The sequence below is a fragment of the Squalius cephalus genome (genome assembly GCF_949319135.1).
Source record: "Squalius cephalus genome assembly, chromosome: 6".
Classification (NCBI taxonomy): domain Eukaryota; kingdom Metazoa; phylum Chordata; class Actinopteri; order Cypriniformes; family Leuciscidae; genus Squalius; species Squalius cephalus.
In genome coordinates, this window is record NC_137127.1 from 330,507 (window position 1) to 348,006 (window position 17,500).

Sequence of the window (17,500 nt, forward strand, 5' to 3'; positions counted from 1 at the left end):
CAGTGTTACATTACAATAACATTCTTATCTACTTATTGAACATGCTAGTTTAATTCTGCATGTCTCCCCATTTTCACACTATTATTTATTACAATTTTTTTTCTCTCAGTTTGAAATGCCACCACGAATCAGCCCCCTTAAGGATGCCATGCATCATGTTGTTTCGAAGACTGACAAAACATTCAAATTAGATGTGAAGTATATCAATCCAGTGAAAGGTAAGGTGGTGTGATTTATCATTTAATATTTACCATCATATGCATGTCCTAACCATACTGCTGCCAACTATTGATGTCTTTTTGTGTATTTGGCATCCTTTATCTATAAGATTTTATTTTTGGTGAAAAAAAAAAAATTCTGTATTTTGCAGGACGTGGTCTATTCGCAAAGGGTGCCTTTTGCAAAGGTGATTTTGAGTACAGGGGAGATATGATAAATGATGCAGAGCTGCAGAGAAGAAGAACATGTTACCACGCATCCTGTGCTGCATTTATGTTTGATTTCATTTGGCGAGGGAAAACATGGTGGTAAGAAGTCAAGTTGCACCATATTCCTTATGCTAAACCAGGGTCTCTCAAACTCAGTCCTGCAGGGCCACTGTCCTGCACAGTTTAGCTCCAACCCTGATCAAACACACCTGAGCAAACTAATCAATGTCTTCAGGATCACTAGAAACTCACAGCTAGGTGTGTTTGATCAGTTTTGGAGCTAAACTGTGCAGGACAGTGGCCCTCCAGGACTGAGTTTGAGAAACCCTGTGCTAAACTATAGTAAAAAAAGACACTGATTTGGGGTGGTATATTGTAATACTTGTATTCATCCTTTTCTCATGCTTTCATATTTAAGTATTGATGCCTCAAGAGAAGATGGATCGTTTCGGCGGATCGTTATTGATGACCACAAATATCCAAATTGTAAGATGAAGAAAACTGACGTCAATGGAAAGCCTCACCTTTGTCTGTTTGCCCTGGATGACATTAAAGAAGGAGAAGAAATTGCCTATGATTATGGAGGAGAAGACTACCCTTGGAGAACACAAGTATGTTGCAAAGCACACTGTGTACAGAATATATCATTGTTGCAACATGTTAAGCAAGTTGTTGGTTGAATAGATTATAATTTGAATCTATTAGAAATCTATGAATCTAATCATGTCTATAAATGATAAGTTAAGTTACGTTTTAGGTCAGTGTTTCTACCCCACCCCTAAAATTTATACATTTAAAGAGTGAGGTGGTACAGTCTTAGGCCACTTTTCTTTCTGCAAGTTATGTGTGGCATGCAATGGCCTTATTGCAACTTATGGGTGAAATGTAATCACAAAAATAAACTAAAGATTAACTATGTAAAATGAAGACATGTTTTAATTGTAAATGTTTTTGTATTTTTTTTTTTTTTTTAATTCTGAAATCATGTGGTATCTGCTTCAGATTTATCTCTTGTGTTTCCATGTTCTAATATCTTGTCATTATGAATGTTGTCTCTTACAGATAACCAGCGTTGCCATTAAAACCAGTGCAGCGAGTGCTTCTGATCCTTCTCTCCAGTCAGAGACTCAGATGGATGATGAATCTGCTCAGATCAACTCTCCTCAACAGGTACGTTCACATTCATCTAGGGATGCAACGATACCATTTTTTCAGAACCGATCCGATCCGATACCAAAAATTCTGAGTATCGGCCGATACCGATCCGTACCGATACCAGCGCAGTTTTTTTTTAATCAAGTAGAATTTCTATTACTCTGTGTTAAACTGATAAGAACTGAAAAAAAAGAAAAACACCAACAAAAAATATATGATCATAATCTGACATAAATGCTATTATAAACTAGATTAGTGGATAATTCAGCAATAAAATTTAGTCTAGAAAAATCACAAGTGCACAATTAATTGTATAAAATCTGAACATTTTGTGAAAAAAATGTTTAGTGGAGAACAAATTAGAGACAATAAGTGTAACACTAAATCTGGTAAAACTTTACACATTGCTCTTTGTATTGTTGTAAAATACATTCATGAAAAACAAGATAAAAATAGCAATTATTTTATATCCTACTATAAAATTGAGACATTTTTTAAATGTATAGCACAGCTGTTTAATAAGGTAGCAACATAATAGATAGGACAGGACAAGAACGGCTATTAATAATCTTTCATTGCGTCCCTGTATTACGATATGAAAGGCTCCAATACAGTGCGGCCCACAGCGCTTATGCGCATCCCGAGCGCAGAATGATGCTCTTGAAGCAACATGAGTCACAGCGCGCAGCGCGTCGAGTCCGCATTGAAAAGTTTAAAGCACAAAGAAAATACATATGATGCATAGTGTATTATACAGTATCTATCTATGCAATAGTCTATTCAGCATTTTCTTTTAAATTTCAGTTACTGTGCGCGTGAAGAACAAATAGTACCTGACTTTACTCTACTGTTGTGATCTAACAGACACCCGGTGGAAAGTAACATGATTAAGGTACAGCAATAAAGTCCAGCAAGATAAAGTTGTTTTATGTGAAACCATAGACCTTTATCTACAGATCAAGTATAATAATAGTAACATTGAATCATCTTGGAGAGAGTTGCATCGTGTGTTCTGTCATAACCGGACGCGACGCGCTGTTTGAGTGCTGAATGAAGAATGATTGACAGCCGCAGCTGAGGGAAACGTTTACGTGATCTTGAATTTAACACTTAAATATTAATTTATATCTCACATTATACTGTATAATGGCTTCAGAACACTTAAAATATTGTGCACGAAAACTTATGGTGCTTTATAATGTTTGTGGGGCTTAACAATAACACTGAATAGTATACGCACAATATCGGATTTGGATCGGCCTTGTCTGACCGATACCCGATCCGCCAAAAATGGCAGTATCGGAGCCGATTCCGATACTGAGTATCGGATCGGTGCATCCCTACATTCATCACTAAAGATTTAGGTCTACTGTCTCTCTTTGTCATGGTTTAGTGATTTTTAAGCATATTTTGATGCGTATCTGGTGTAAATTAGTAAATTAAACCGTGTAACGACATGTGTCCAGTAGGTTAGTGCTAGTGGAGTATTTAGGGCCAGTTTTATCCTTCACAGGGATTTTTTTCTGGATTAATTGTTGCTTTAAAATGGACAGTCACGACGTCCCCACAACACACTTTCAGTCAGTGTTTGACTTAAAACTTGTGTGTTGAATTTGATGAAACTAGTCCCCATAAGGAACTATAACGTGGTGTGTGAAAGGTCCCCATGAAGGTGTGTGAAAGGTCCCCATGAAGCCGGGTTTTATCCAGATGTGTGTGAGCGCAGACAGGGGTTGACTGGACAGGAATAAATGTTTTAGATGAAGTTGATTTGTCTATTTCTCTGAAATCCTGTGGTATCTGCTTCAGATTTCTCTCTTGTGTTTCCATGTTCTAATATCTTGTCATTATGAATGTTGTCTCTTACAGATAACCAGCGTTGCCATTAAAACCAGTGCAGCGAGTGCTTCTGATCCTTCTCTCCAGTCAGAGACTCAGATGGATGATGAATCTGCTCAGATCAACTCTCCTCAACAGGTACGTTCACATTCATCACTAAAGATTTAGGTCTACTGTCTCTCTTTGTCATGGTTTAGTGATTTTTAGGCATATTTTGATGCGTATCTGGTGTAAATTAGTACATTAAACCGTGTAACGACATGTGTCCTGTAGTTTAGTGCTAGTGGAGTATTTAGGGCCAGTTTTATCCTTCACAGGGAATTATTTTCTAGGTTAATTGTTGCTTTAAAATGGACACTCACGAAGTCCCCACAACACACTTTCAGTCAGTGTTTGAGTTCAAACTCATGTGTTGAATTTGGTGAAACTAGTCCCCATAAGGAACTATAACGTTGTGTGTGAAAGGTCCCCATGAAGGTGTGTGACAGGTCCCCATGAAGCCGGGTTTTATCCAGATGTGTGTGAGCGCAGACAGGGGTTGACTGGACAGGAATAAATGTTTTAGATGAAGTTGATTTGTCTCTTTCTATAAAATCATGTGGTATCTGCTTCAAATTTCTCTCTTGTGTTTCCATGTTCTAATATCTTGTCATTATGAATGTTGTCTCTTACAGATAACCAGCGTTGCCATTAAAACCAGTGCAGCGAGTGCTTCTGATCCTTCTCTCCAGTCAGAGACTCAGATGGATGATGAATCTGCTCAGATCAACTCTCCTCAACAGGTACGTTCACATTCATCACTAAAGATTTAGGTCTACTGTCTCTCTTTGTCATGGTTTAGTGATTTTTAGGCATATTTTGATGCGTATCTGGTGTAAATTAGTACATTAAACCGTGTAACGACATGTGTCCTGTAGTTTAGTGCTAGTGGAGTATTTAGGGCCAGTTTTATCCTTCACAGGGAATTATTTTCTAGGTTAATTGTTGCTTTAAAATGGACACTCACGAAGTCCCCACAACACACTTTCAGTCAGTGTTTGAGTTCAAACTCATGTGTTGAATTTGGTGAAACTAGTCCCCATAAGGAACTATAACGTTGTGTGTGAAAGGTCCCCATGAAGGTGTGTGACAGGTCCCCATGAAGCCGGGTTTTATCCAGATGTGTGTGAGCGCAGACAGGGGTTGACTGGACAGGAATAAATGTTTTAGATGAAGTTGATTTGTCTCTTTCTATAAAATCGTGTGGTATCTGCTTCAAATTTCTCTCTTGTGTTTCCATGTTCTAATATCTTGTCATTATGAATGTTGTCTCTTACAGATAACCAGCGTTGCCATTAAAACCAGCGCAGCGAGTGCTTCTGATCCTTCTCTCCAGTCAGAGACTCAGATGGATGATGAATCTGCTCAGATCAACTCTCCTCAACAGGTACGTTCACATTCATCACTAAAGATTTAGGTCTACTGTCTCTCTTTGTCATGGTTTAGTGATTTTTAGGCATATTTTGATGCGTATCTGGTGTAAATTAGTACATTAAACCGTGTAACGACATGTGTCCTGTAGTTTAGTGCTAGTGGAGTATTTAGGGCCAGTTTTATCCTTCATAAGGATTTATTTTCTAGGTTAATTGTTGCTTTAAAATGGACACTCACGACGTCCCCACAACACACTTTCAGTCAGTGTTTGAGTTCAAACTCATGTGTTGAATTTGATGAAACTAGTCCCCATAAGGAACTATAACATTGTGTGTGAAAGGTCCCCATGAAGGTGTGTGAAAGGTCCCCATGAAGCCGGGTTTTATCCAGATGTGTGTGAGCGCAGACAGGGGTTGACTAGACAGGAATAAATGTTTTAGATGAAGTTGATTTGTCTATTTCTCTGAAATCATGTGGTATCTGCTTCAGATTTCTCTCTTGTGTTTCCATGTTCTAATATCTTGTCATTATGAATGTTGTCTCTTACAGATAACCAGCGTTGCCATTAAAACCAGCGCAGCGAGTGCTTCTGATCCTTCTCTCCAGTCAGAGACTCAGATGGATGATGAATCTGCTCAGATCAACTCTCCTCAACAGGTACGTTCACATTCATCACTAAAGATTTAGGTCTACTGTCTCTCTTTGTCATGGTTTAGTGATTTTTAGGCATATTTTGATGCGTATCTGGTGTAAATTAGTACATTAAACCGTGTAACGACATGTGTCCTGTAGTTTAGTGCTAGTGGAGTATTTAGGGCCAGTTTTATCCTTCACAGGGAATTATTTTCTAGGTTAATTGTTGCTTTAAAATGGACACTCACGACGTCCCCACAACACACTTTCAGTCAGTGTTTGAGTTCAAACTCATGTGTTGAATTTGATGAAACTAGTCCCCATAAGGAACTATGACATTGTGTGTGAAAGGTCCCCATGAAGGTGTGTGAAAGGTCCCCATGAAGCCGGGTTTTATCCAGATGTGTGTGAGCGCAGACAGGGGTTGACTGGACAGGAATAAATGTTTTAGATGAAGTTGATTTGTCTCTTTTTATAAAATCATGTGGTATCTGCTTCAAATTTTTCTCTTGTGTTTCCATGTTCTAATATCTTGTCATTATGAATGTTGTCTCTTACAGATAACCAGCGTTGCCATTAAAACCAGCGCAGCGAGTGCTTCTGATCCTTCTCTCCAGTCAGAGACTCAGATGGATGATGAATCTGCTCAGATCAACTCTCCTCAACAGGTACGTTCACATTCATCACTAAAGATTTAGGTCTACTGTCTCTCTTTGTCATGGTTTAGTGATTTTTAGGCATATTTTGATGCGTATCTGGTGTAAATTAGTACATTAAACCATGTAACGACATGTGTCCTGTAGTTTAGTGCTAGTGGAGTATTTAGGGCCAGTTTTATCCTTCACAGGGATTTATTTTCTAGGTTAATTGTTGCTTTAAAATGGACACTCACGACGTCCCCACAACACACTTTCAGTCAGTGTTTGAGTTCAAACTTGTGTGTTGAATATGATGAAACTAGTCCCCATAAGGAAATATAACGTTGTGTGTGAAAGGTCCTCATGAAGCTGGTTTTAATCAAGATGTGTGTGTGAGCAAGGTTTGCTGGACAGGAATAATTGTTTTTTTTTTCTGGCAAAGGTGTGTCTAGCCCAGATGATTCTCTTTAACCGGCGCAGGGAAGGAGTGGTTTCGAGCATGCCTTTGTCTGCATTTCTATCAAGAGACACTTCTGATCCACATGAGGATGTGGACTGGGCACTCTCTGAAGTGGAAAACAATCTCTGCAGACACTTCACAAGGGTTATCGCAAGGGGGAAGCGTGGTCGACCAGTTCCAATTCTTCTGACTTCAAAAATGCTATGTGCCTTAGAACTCCTTGTTAAGCAGAGAGAGGCTTGTGGGGTTCTGAAAGACAATTCCTATATGTTTGCAAGACCAGAAGCCATGACATATTTTCGAGGGTCAGACTGCCTCCGTGGCTTTGCAAAGGTGTGTGACGCAAAGTGTCCCAAGTCACTGACATCTACAAGACTGCGAAAGCATGCCGCAACCCTTTCAACAGTGCTGAATATGACTGACACCGAGATGGACTAGCTGGCAAACTTTCTTGGACACGACATAAGAATCCATCATGAGTTCTATCGACTCCCTGAGAAGACCCTGCAACTTGCCAAGATCAGCAAAGTTCTAATGGCTCTTGAGCAAGGAAGATTAGCTGAGTTCCATGGCAAGAACTTGGATGAAATTGGGATAGATCCTGATGGTGTGGTATTTTATTTGACTTTTGTTTGATTTTCTGTTTGATTTTCTGTTTACCATCTATTAGGGGTGTAACGATACACGTATTCGTATTGAACTGTTTGGTACGATGCTTTCGGTTCTGTGTTCGGTACGCATTTTCAAACCGAACGGTTTGTTGGACCATTTTTCCTGCCGACCAAAATTTCGTTATTTCAAATGTAGGCGGGTCGCGTGTGGCAAGCGCTCTCGTTATGTAAGAGACGCCGGCGCGACCACAACATTGTCCAACGTCAAATGGCAAACGTAATGCAAGCGGAACGAAACTGCTCGTTATTGTGTGGTTGACGGACCGTTTATCAGTTTGGACCAGTGCAGCGCAAGCTGATCATGATCATACGACACTGTTACTACACAGCGCTAATAAGAGATCCAGTAAAGAAATCATTTGAATTCGCCACAGAAGTAATAACATCGCTGAGAGATCTTGTGAGAAACATTCACATTTCTCCGTTATTAACGGTTCAAACAGCTCTGACGTGGAAACCAGGAGAAACATTGTGCCATAAATGAACTATCCGGTGTCCACAGATGGATTTACCATGGATTTACTGTAGTAACACTAACTGCAACCATGGAAGTTTGGCAGGAATAGTAGGCTATAATGCCTTCAAGTAACATTACGTTGGTTTTATTTTGACATTAAAATAAACTCGATATTACAACAGAAATGTTTAACTCTCTCTTTTCCAGCACTTTAGACACAGTTGCTCCGTTGCGCTTAAAGAAGATTAAAGAAAATAGTCCAACGCCGTGGTACAACGAGCACACTCAGGCCCTTAAGAGAGCAGCCAGAAAAATGGAGCGCAACTGGAAGAAAACAAAACTAGAGGTATTTCGCATTTCATGGAAGGAGAGCTCAATTACTTACAGAGAGGCTTTAAAAGCTGCTAGATCTGCTTATTTTTCAACCCTATTAGAAGAAAATAAACATAATCCTAGGTATTTATTTGAAACGGTGGCTAAACTAACGAAAAATAAAGCTTCAAGCACCGAAGTTTCCAAGCAACACAGCAGTAATGATTTTATGAACTTCTTCACTTATAAGATTGATAATATCAGGGACAAAATTATAACTATGCAACCGTCTACTACAGTATCGCATCAGGCAGTGCATTGTAGTCTCCCTGAGGAAAAATTGGATTAATTCGTTGATATAGGAGAGGAAGAATTTATTAAACTCATTAAATCATCTAAATCTACAACATGTATGTTAGACCCTATACCAACTAAGCTACTGAAAGAAATACTTCCAGAGGTCATAGATCCTCTTCTTAATATCATTAATTCGTCTTTGTCTCTAGGATACGTACCAAAAACCTTTAAGCTGGCTATGATTAAACCGCTTGTTAAAAAAACGCAACTTGATCCTACAGAATTAGTCAATTATAGGCCGATCTCGAATCTACCTTTTCTGTCAAAGATATTAGAAAAGGCAGTATCCTCACAACTGTGTTCCTTTCTTGAAAGAAATGATCTCTGCGAGGATTTCCATTCAGGATTTAGACCGTACCATAGTACCGAGACAGCTCTCGTTAGAGTCACAAATGATTTGCTCTTATCATCCGATCGTGGTTGTATCTCTCTATTAGTGTTACTCGATCTTAGTGCTGCATTTGACACCATTGACCACAACGTTCTTTTAAATAGATTAGAACATTATGTTGGCATTAGTGGAAATGCACTAGCATGGTTTAAATCATACTTATCTGACCGTTATCAGTTTGTAGCAGTAAATGATGAGATGTCTCATCGATCACAAGTTCAGTATGGCGTACCACAAGGCTCAGTACTAGGACCGCTGCTGTTCACTCTGTACATGCTACCATTAGGAGAAATCATTAGGAAACATGGCATTAGCTTTCACTGTTATGCCGATGATACTCTATATTTCTTCAAAACCTAACGAAACTTATCAATTCACAAAATGAACGGAATGCATAGCGGATATAAAAAAATTGGATGACTCGTAATTTCCTACTTCTAAATTCTGAAAAAACAGAGTTTCTAATTATTGGACAAAAAACTTCCTCACGTAATAACCTAGAATACTGTCTAACACTTGATGGCTGCTCTGTTAAGTCTTCGTCGTCGGTTAGGAACCTGGGTGTGCTCTTTGATACCAATCTTTCATTTGAAAGTCACGTGTCTAGTATCTGTAAAACTGCATTTTTCCATTTAAAAATATATCTAAATTACACCATATGCTCTCATTGACACATGCGGAACAATTAGTTCATGCGTTCATGACCTCAAGGCTAGATTATTGTAATGCTCTACTGGGTGGTTGTCCTGCACGCTTAATAAACAAACTACAGCTGGTCCAAAACGCAGCAGCTCGAGTTCTTACTAGAACCAGGAAGTATGACCATATTAGCCCGGTTCTGTCAAAACTGCATTGGCTCCCTATTAAACATCGCATAAATTTTAAAATATTGCTGATCACTTACAAAGCACTAAATGGTTTAGCTCCGCAGTACTTGAGCGAGCTCTTAACGCATTATAGTCCGTCACGTCTATTGCGATCTCAAAATTCCGGCCAGTTACTAATACCTAGAATATCAAAATCGACTGCTGGCGGTAGATCCTTTTCCTATTTAGCACCAAAACTCTGGAACAGTCTTCCTACCATTGTCCGGGAAGCAGACACACTCTGTCAGTTCAAAGCTAGACTAAAGACACATCTCTTTGACCTAGCTTTCGGGAACACTTCCCAAAAATCCTGATGTACTCGTTACATCATGAGAAGAATGGCATCTACGCTAATTTTAGTGTCTGTGTTTATCCCGAGGTTTTCCTGCAGCCTGCCGGATCCAGGCCGTATCCAGATCTGACGAATGACTTTCGCCTGGACCGATGACAACGCAGTGCTGAAGTGCCAACTAGTCTCTCCCTATGGAGGATCCCACTACCACTCTACAGATAAGGCGTTGTCGGGAAAGGCGTTGTTCGTTTCGCGTTCCTACCCCAAAGCAACAAAATAAAATAAAATTCTTTATCAAAATTTATAAGGAAAGACAAGTACTTTGTTTAGGCTTGGCTTGTAGGGAATTCCTAACCTGCGTATATTCAAACGCACATAACTATAGAACCCATTCTAAATGCGCATGTGAACGCCATCAGCGTTTCTCACAGGTTCGCGTTTAAAGTCTGTGTAGAGGGAATGGTGTCGTCTTAGCGGCTACATTGCTTGATCGTTGCGACGGAAGCAAATCAATCAAAACTAACTTTAGATGGAAATAACTTAACTCTGCTGTAAAGCCGAAACAATCTCTGTTACCTTAAATTATAAGCTTATCTCTGTAAAGCTGCTTTGAGACAATCTACATTGTTAAAAGCGCTATATAAATGAAGATGACTTGACTTGACATTGTAAATACAATTGCTGCCCTCAAATGTTAATCTGAACTAAAATAAACCTTTGTTTATAACTACTACAATATTACATTTCACTTTTTCCAAGGAGCGTTTTGTTTTATATGCTCCTAAGAAGAGTCAATTATAGCTCCAGAATTGCTCAAAGTAAAAAAAAATCATACTTTATGATGTTAGTTTTAATAAAAAAAAGAATAAAAAAATTAAATCAAGGAAATTACTCTGGCATTTTTTTTCTTTTTGCTGTATCAAAAACGTACCGAACCGTGACACAAGTGTATCGTATTGAACTGAAACGTAAATTTTGTGAACCGTTACACCCCTACCATCTATTCGTATACCAGGTGTTTATGATCCATTATATACCATTGTTAAGCTGTACTTTGAACTTCCACAGAAACGTTATTGACTGTGATGAGGAAGACGGGAGCATACAAGAGGGACACTGTTCATCTACTGTTGACGGTTTGTATTACTGTCAAAATACACTACTACATTTTGCAGTTATTCATAATTTTCAGTCACGTAACTTGTGAAGACCTGACAGACAAAAATATTGTTCTAACATCATAGCCAACATTAAAGAAGATGCTTCAGTATGCTGAACAAATGTTGTTTTTTTTGACGAAACGGCTCATTGTGTAATGAATCAAATGCCTCCAAGCTATTCTTCAACTAAATTACACTAAACATTCATTCTGGAGTGAATATTTTTTTGTGAGTTTACTACCATAAAAAATATATTTCATAGGAGAAACTTGTACATTTTTCATTTTTCATAAAACACTAGCTGATCTGCTCTCTTCTCGTGTTGGTTGTGTCATGGCACAAAACGAATCATGTCAGATGATTAAGACATGAAATAAAATGGTTATACTCAATTTACTTGCACTTATATTTGATTAAATGTCTGCTGGAAAGATGTAGTTCAATTATACTTGCAATAATGAACAATTGCACAGGTTTAGGGTTTATTGTACTTTAATGATTTTAAATAATTAGTGCATAAGTGTGACAAATAACAGTGTATTGTCAGCATTCTATAGTACATTTAAATTGTATCTTTCTGAAAATGTTGAACTTTGATTATTTTCCATAGAACCATCAGCAGAGGTGGCACTTCCTCCTACCAAGAGGAATGACATGCCGCCACCACCCAAGAGACCCAGACCACCATCAGATGAAGAGATGCCTACAGGAGCCAGTGCTGTGAGGCCTTCTTCCAAAGGTGAACTCTTTACACATTTCTTAGACTAAATTAGACCCTTTAGGAGCACTTTAACACCCAGATCTCAGACCAGGGGCCTCATTTATAAAACTGTGCGTAGGAACCTTACTAAAAGTGTACGTGCGCCCGAAAGCCAAAAATGGCGTACGCAAAAAAATATTCAGACTTATAAAACCGTGCGTACGCCAGAACCTGCGCAGAATTCACTTTATAAATCCCAGTCAGCGGAAGATTGTGCGTACATGCATCTCCACCCGAAATAACCATATGTGGAGCTTACGACGCCTAGTTTTACTATGCAGATCCTCATCTACATATCATTTGACTACATAACTGAGGGAAGGAGGTTGTTCCCCAAAATCTCGCAATACATGGCCCCAGTCATCCTCTCCTTAATACAGTGCAGTCGCCCTGTCCCATGTGCAGAAAAACACCCCCAAAGCATGATGCTACCACCCCCATGCTTCACAGTAGGGATGGTGTTCTTGGGATGGTACTCATCATTCTTCTTCCTCCAAACACGTTTAGTGGAATTATGACCAAAAAGTTCTATTTTGGTCTCATCTGATCACATGACTTTCTCCCATGACTCCTCTGGATCATCCAAATGGTCATTGGCAAACTTAAGACGGGCCTTGACATGTGCTGGTTTAAGCAGGGGAACCTTCCGTGCCATGCATGATTTCAAACCATGACGTCTTAGTGTATTACCAACAGTAACCTTGGAAACGGTGGTCACAGCTCTTTTTAGGTCATTGACCAGCTCCTCCCGTGTAGTTCTGGGCTGATTTCTCACCTTTCTTAGGATCATTGAGACCCCACGAGGTGAGATCTTGCATGGAGCCCCAGTCCGAGGGAGATTGACAGTCATGTTGCTCAGGAACCCATCTGTAGTTGTTTAGAGGGTTACTTGGTTGATGCTAGAATCTACTAGGTGTTTTGTGGCACTAGTAGGAACTGTAGCTGTTCTAAAAATGAAAACACCGAATCAGTAATAACTAGCCTAACCCCTGGAGCAGTTTGAGTGGATGGATGCATAAAAATAACTTGCAGCCAAGACATTGATCCTAATATATTTTCCTTTTCTCCAATGATCATTTCAGGCCAAGTGACTGAATGTAAAAATCACTGTTTGATTGACAGTGTAATTCTATTTATAGGTAGAGTGCAAATTAATTTCTCTTGCAATATAGATGCTGACATAAATACTAGGGCTGCCCTCGACTAAAGTTTTTTTTTTTTCTAGTCGACTAGTAGTCGTTCATTAAGCTATTAGTCAACTAATCGCATTTTTATATTAATAAGCCATAACTCATAATAATGAGCCTTTAATTGCCTATATAATACATAGCCTAATTAGCGATCAAGCGCACACTTAAAGTTCCGCAGCGCACCGGCAAAAATAATGATTGAGTGTGTCTTGTGTCAGAAGGAGACTGTCTAAACAAACATTGTAATAATTTATTGATATTCTCGTCTGCAGAGATTAAGTCGATGATACAGACTCGTCATCTCCGCAGTGACTCGCATTTCATACGGATTACATAATCTGAGTATTTATTTTCCACTTGAATTGATTCGTTTAAAAGCAGACATTTCAAGCTTTCTATAGATATATTTCTCACGTGTGTGTGTGTGTGAGGCAGGGTGGGAATTATGTAATTTTAGGGGCAAGGCCATTTGGCCTCCACCTTTTCTTTTTTTTTTAGGGGCACCAAGGCCATATGACAGGGCACAAAGGCCATTGAGTACAATTCGATGGTTTTCCCATTCAGATTGATACCATAACATCCTAATTTGGAATAAGACATGGATTATGACTTTTTTAATAAAAAAAAACATTTTTTAATGAGAGAGAGAGAGAGAGCGCCATTACATCCAGAAGGTATACACCCTCACACAACAATAGAAACAACATAAATGCCAATAAAAGCATTCAGAAACAACACAAATGCCAATAAAAGCATTCAAAATATTCATTCAGTCCTCTATATCATGTGAGTGTGAGAGAGAGAACCATTCCATCCAGAAGGTATACACCCTCACAATCATTATTGCTCAGCGCTCAACGCAGTTTGCTTCGCGCTCCACTCAAATCGCCCCCCGCTCGCTCCAAAAAAGGAAAAAAATCTACATGTATATCACTTGTAGCGGTCCCCAAGCTTTTTTGCGCCACAGATCGGTTTAATATCAGACAATATTTTCACGGACCGGCCTTAAAGGTGTGGCGGATAAATACAACAAAATAAAATGATACGAACGGCATAAAACCTGGGGTATTTTTTTTAGCCTATAATAATAAACGTGAATCCAATGTGTGGGCCTACTAGCAACTTTATTAGCAGCATCCTCTAACATCGCGCCTAAAAACAACTGAGAAAGTCTGAACACAAACAAAATGCCCCCAAAAGAAAAGAATCTCTATGTTTTCGGTGCTGATGCGATGTAAGGGTGGCGCTGCTGCCAATAAAGCACCTAAAAGCTGTCACAACGAACCGGCAAAATTAATGATTATGAATATGTAAAATATAGCAGGAGACATTTTAATTGTTTACTAATAAACCAGTTTTTTATTTTTTTTATGTCTGTGTCGGCTGGAAAGATGCTGACTCGCGATCTTCGCAGTAGTGAACGCGCCAGAGAGAATTGCACATTTCATACGGATTACATAAGAGAGAAGTCTGTTTTCTTTCGTTTTGAATTGTTCTGTTTAAAAGTAGACATTTCAAGCTTTATATATATGTCTCAGGTCTGTGAGGCAAGTAGGCTATACTTGTCTGTAACATTGTGTTTTTTTTTTTTTGTGAAATAAATTTCTAAATAAATGCGACTTATAGTCCAGTGCGACTTAGGCTAGGCCTATACTGTATGTGTTTTTTCTTCTTCATGGCGCATTTTTTGACTGTTGCGATTTATACTCCGGAGCGACTTATTAATAGTAGGCTACATAATGGTTTGGAGTTTTTGAACTCCATTATTGAGCTGAGTTTTGACTGAAAATAGTCTACTGTTGATGACTGTGCAAGACAGATGGATTCAGGGTCAGGCTTGACTAAGCATGCTTCAGACTCGTGGTGTGAGCGGAGCGAAACTGGAGCGGGAAATAGGGCGACGCTCTGTCCTTTTGAAATTGCCGCTCTGCGCTCTGTCCAAGATCCGCCCGCTCGTGCTCCCCGCTCGCTCCCGCTCCACTCCGCTCACATGCTCTGCTTTATACATGGAACTTGGACAGGGCCATGGCACACAGGCCACTGTGGCCATACGATGATTTTTTTTTCACAGGGCATGAAGGCCAAAGTGTAGGGCAACGGCGGCCGTGGCCGCGGTATAATTCCCACCCTGGTGTGAGGCGAGTATACGCTGAGTTTCGGCTCATTTCTGTGATGCTCAAGTTCACTGAGACAGCAGAAAGCACATCCTGATTGTTTTCATTATTTTACAAAGCACAACATTTTGTAGTTATTGTGAGTTTACAGAAATAAGAGTTGAACCTTTACAGTTTGCATTACTCTGTCCTTTTATTCATACAGATAAGAGTATTGAAAGTTAAATGATCGCGCCGGCGCCTGTATGTCCTGCGACTAACCGACTAATAAAAGACCTAATAAATAATAATAATAAAAGACCTAATAAATAATAATAATAATAATAGTCGCTTTGGTGCATTTCTCACATCACTATTTACATTTGCACAACAGTTAGTTCAACCTCCACAACATTTAGTCATTTGTGCACATCATAGTAGCAGTTTCTCATTCCTTCCAACAAACTGCAAATGCTTTTGGACATGCATCTATTGCTTTCATACAACTCTCTGCTGTTATATAACATTATCATTTGCTTATGTCATGTCAGTCAAAATTAACTATACTTGTGAATGCTGAATAGTCATTCCATATAAAACTAATAGTCCTCATTTCATTGCTTGAGTCATTACATACAAAAATGTTGAACTAGTTATCAAAATCTGTCAAGCAAATTTTACACTTTTTTTTAAATTATTATTATTATTATTATTATTATTATTATTATTATTATTTTTCTGAAAATGCCTCCTAAATTGAATAATTTCTCTCAGGTGAATCTCAGCTTTCACTGATGAGGAACATCTGGATGTGCATGAATGATTACAGTACTATGTACTGTATGTTGTATGTTCAGTTCCAATATGTACTGCAATATTGTTTACAGTTGTGCATAGCTCTATGCATAGCTGTATTTATTTCATTTGCACAATGCTGTGAACAAATTAGAATTGCAAAGAGCATATGCAGTAAAAATGTGAAACATACATATTCAGTGTCTTGTACTCTGTTACCTCACTAAATACAGTAATGTGTAACTTTACTGTATTTTTCAAATGGCTGTTCAAATAGTATATAGTGCTATCTTGAGCATGTACAGGTAGTGTTACCAAGATCTGACTTTTTTGCAATGGAAAACATTTACAGAATAAACTGTCATAATGAAAACATAACCAAGCCATTTGACTATCTTGTTCATAAACAATGGTGTCAGGACTTTTCATCTTGATGACACTGACACTTTCATTGACATGAATACTTGCTTTTGAGGAATGAGCTATCCATTTTGAGCAAGTGATACGCTTTTGCAGGTTATCAACTAGGTTTTGCAGTTTGTACTAATTGTTCTGAGAACTGCTTTAACTGTTGTGCAAATGTAAATAGTGATGTGAGAAATGCACCAAAGCGACTGAGAAAAACTGTAATAACCAGACCTAATAAATACTGATAATAGGATTCAGAACTTCGGATTGGAATTCCAGCACACACTTTATCATTTCAATTGTTTTTTCTGTCCACTTTTAGGTAAAAGTACCCAGAAGACACCCTGGCAGCAGACAGAGGTGCAGGCGGTGGAAAGGCACATGAAGCGATTCATCACATTCATCACATCGTTCATTGTACAAGCAAAGAGCGACTGTGACAAATGTTTAAAAGCTGAACCAGAAGCACTGAAGAACCGCGATTTGAAGACCGTAAAGTTTTACATTTATTAGTAGTGAATAAATGTGTTGAAGCTCAATTAGTAGTAGATTTTGTTTTATTTTTTATAAGTATCAGGTGAATGAGTAGCAGCTGATGCTGGGAGGTTGGCCGAAAAAATTACAATTATAGAAAGAATAGTTTGAAGTGGAAAGGTTTAAATGTTTGACCTGTGGGTATGAAATGGGTTGGAAAATATCCAGACAATAATTCATTACTTGCATGCAGTCCTTTGTTGCAGTGAAAAAGTTCTCCATTCACATATAATCCACTTCAATCACACTAATATTCCAATCAATTGTAAGAACAATCAATCGATCCAAACAAATATTCTGCATGTTGAGGAGATGATTACAAGCACAACACTAGGGCCTGGTTTCACAGACAGGATTTAGATTAAACCAGGATTAGGCCTTTAGTTCAGTTAGGACATTTAAGTAGCTTTTATAAACGTGTCTTAGAAATAAGCATTACTGGTGTGCATCTTGAGACAAAACAATGGCACTTGGACACAAAGGACTTAATTTAAGATGTGCTTTCAGTTAAAACGGCTTAAACACACACTTTAGTCTGAGACTATCTTAAGGCTGGTCTGTGAAACTGGCCATAGGTGTTCTATGCAAGAGTGAAGCTTGGTTGTAGATTGAACCCATTTTTTTTAAGGGCAAATGGACAAATGCAAT

The 17,500-nt window shown here is 38.7% G+C and overlaps 2 protein-coding genes across 3 annotated transcripts in view; both read left to right on the forward strand.

Moving 5' to 3' along the window:
* The window catches only part of LOC307160029 (uncharacterized protein), a 17,850-nt gene extending 993 nt beyond the window's left edge, over window positions 1-16,857 (forward strand). Inside the window, exons 2-14 of one of the 2 annotated variants that reach the window (XM_079873826.1) lie at window positions 110-218; window positions 371-527; window positions 847-1,039; window positions 1,491-1,598; window positions 3,453-3,560; window positions 4,097-4,204; window positions 4,741-4,848; window positions 5,385-5,492; window positions 6,029-6,136; window positions 6,549-7,173; window positions 10,981-11,048; window positions 11,683-11,811; window positions 16,641-16,857. In XM_079873826.1, coding sequence (XP_079729952.1) covers window positions 116-218; window positions 371-527; window positions 847-1,039; window positions 1,491-1,598; window positions 3,453-3,560; window positions 4,097-4,204; window positions 4,741-4,848; window positions 5,385-5,492; window positions 6,029-6,136; window positions 6,549-7,004 — 1,557 coding nt within the window. In that variant the 5' untranslated portion in view covers window positions 110-115 and the 3' untranslated portion in view covers window positions 7,005-7,173; window positions 10,981-11,048; window positions 11,683-11,811; window positions 16,641-16,857. Of the gene's footprint in view, window positions 219-370; window positions 528-846; window positions 1,040-1,490; window positions 1,599-3,452; window positions 3,561-4,096; window positions 4,205-4,740; window positions 4,849-5,384; window positions 5,493-6,028; window positions 6,137-6,548; window positions 7,174-10,980; window positions 11,049-11,682; window positions 11,812-16,640 lie in introns of both variants that reach the window. The other variant, XM_079873827.1, reaches the window with a different exon arrangement.
* Window positions 1-17,500, forward strand: part of LOC307160028 (long-chain fatty acid transport protein 2) — a 59,166-nt gene that overhangs the window by 5,455 nt on the left and 36,211 nt on the right.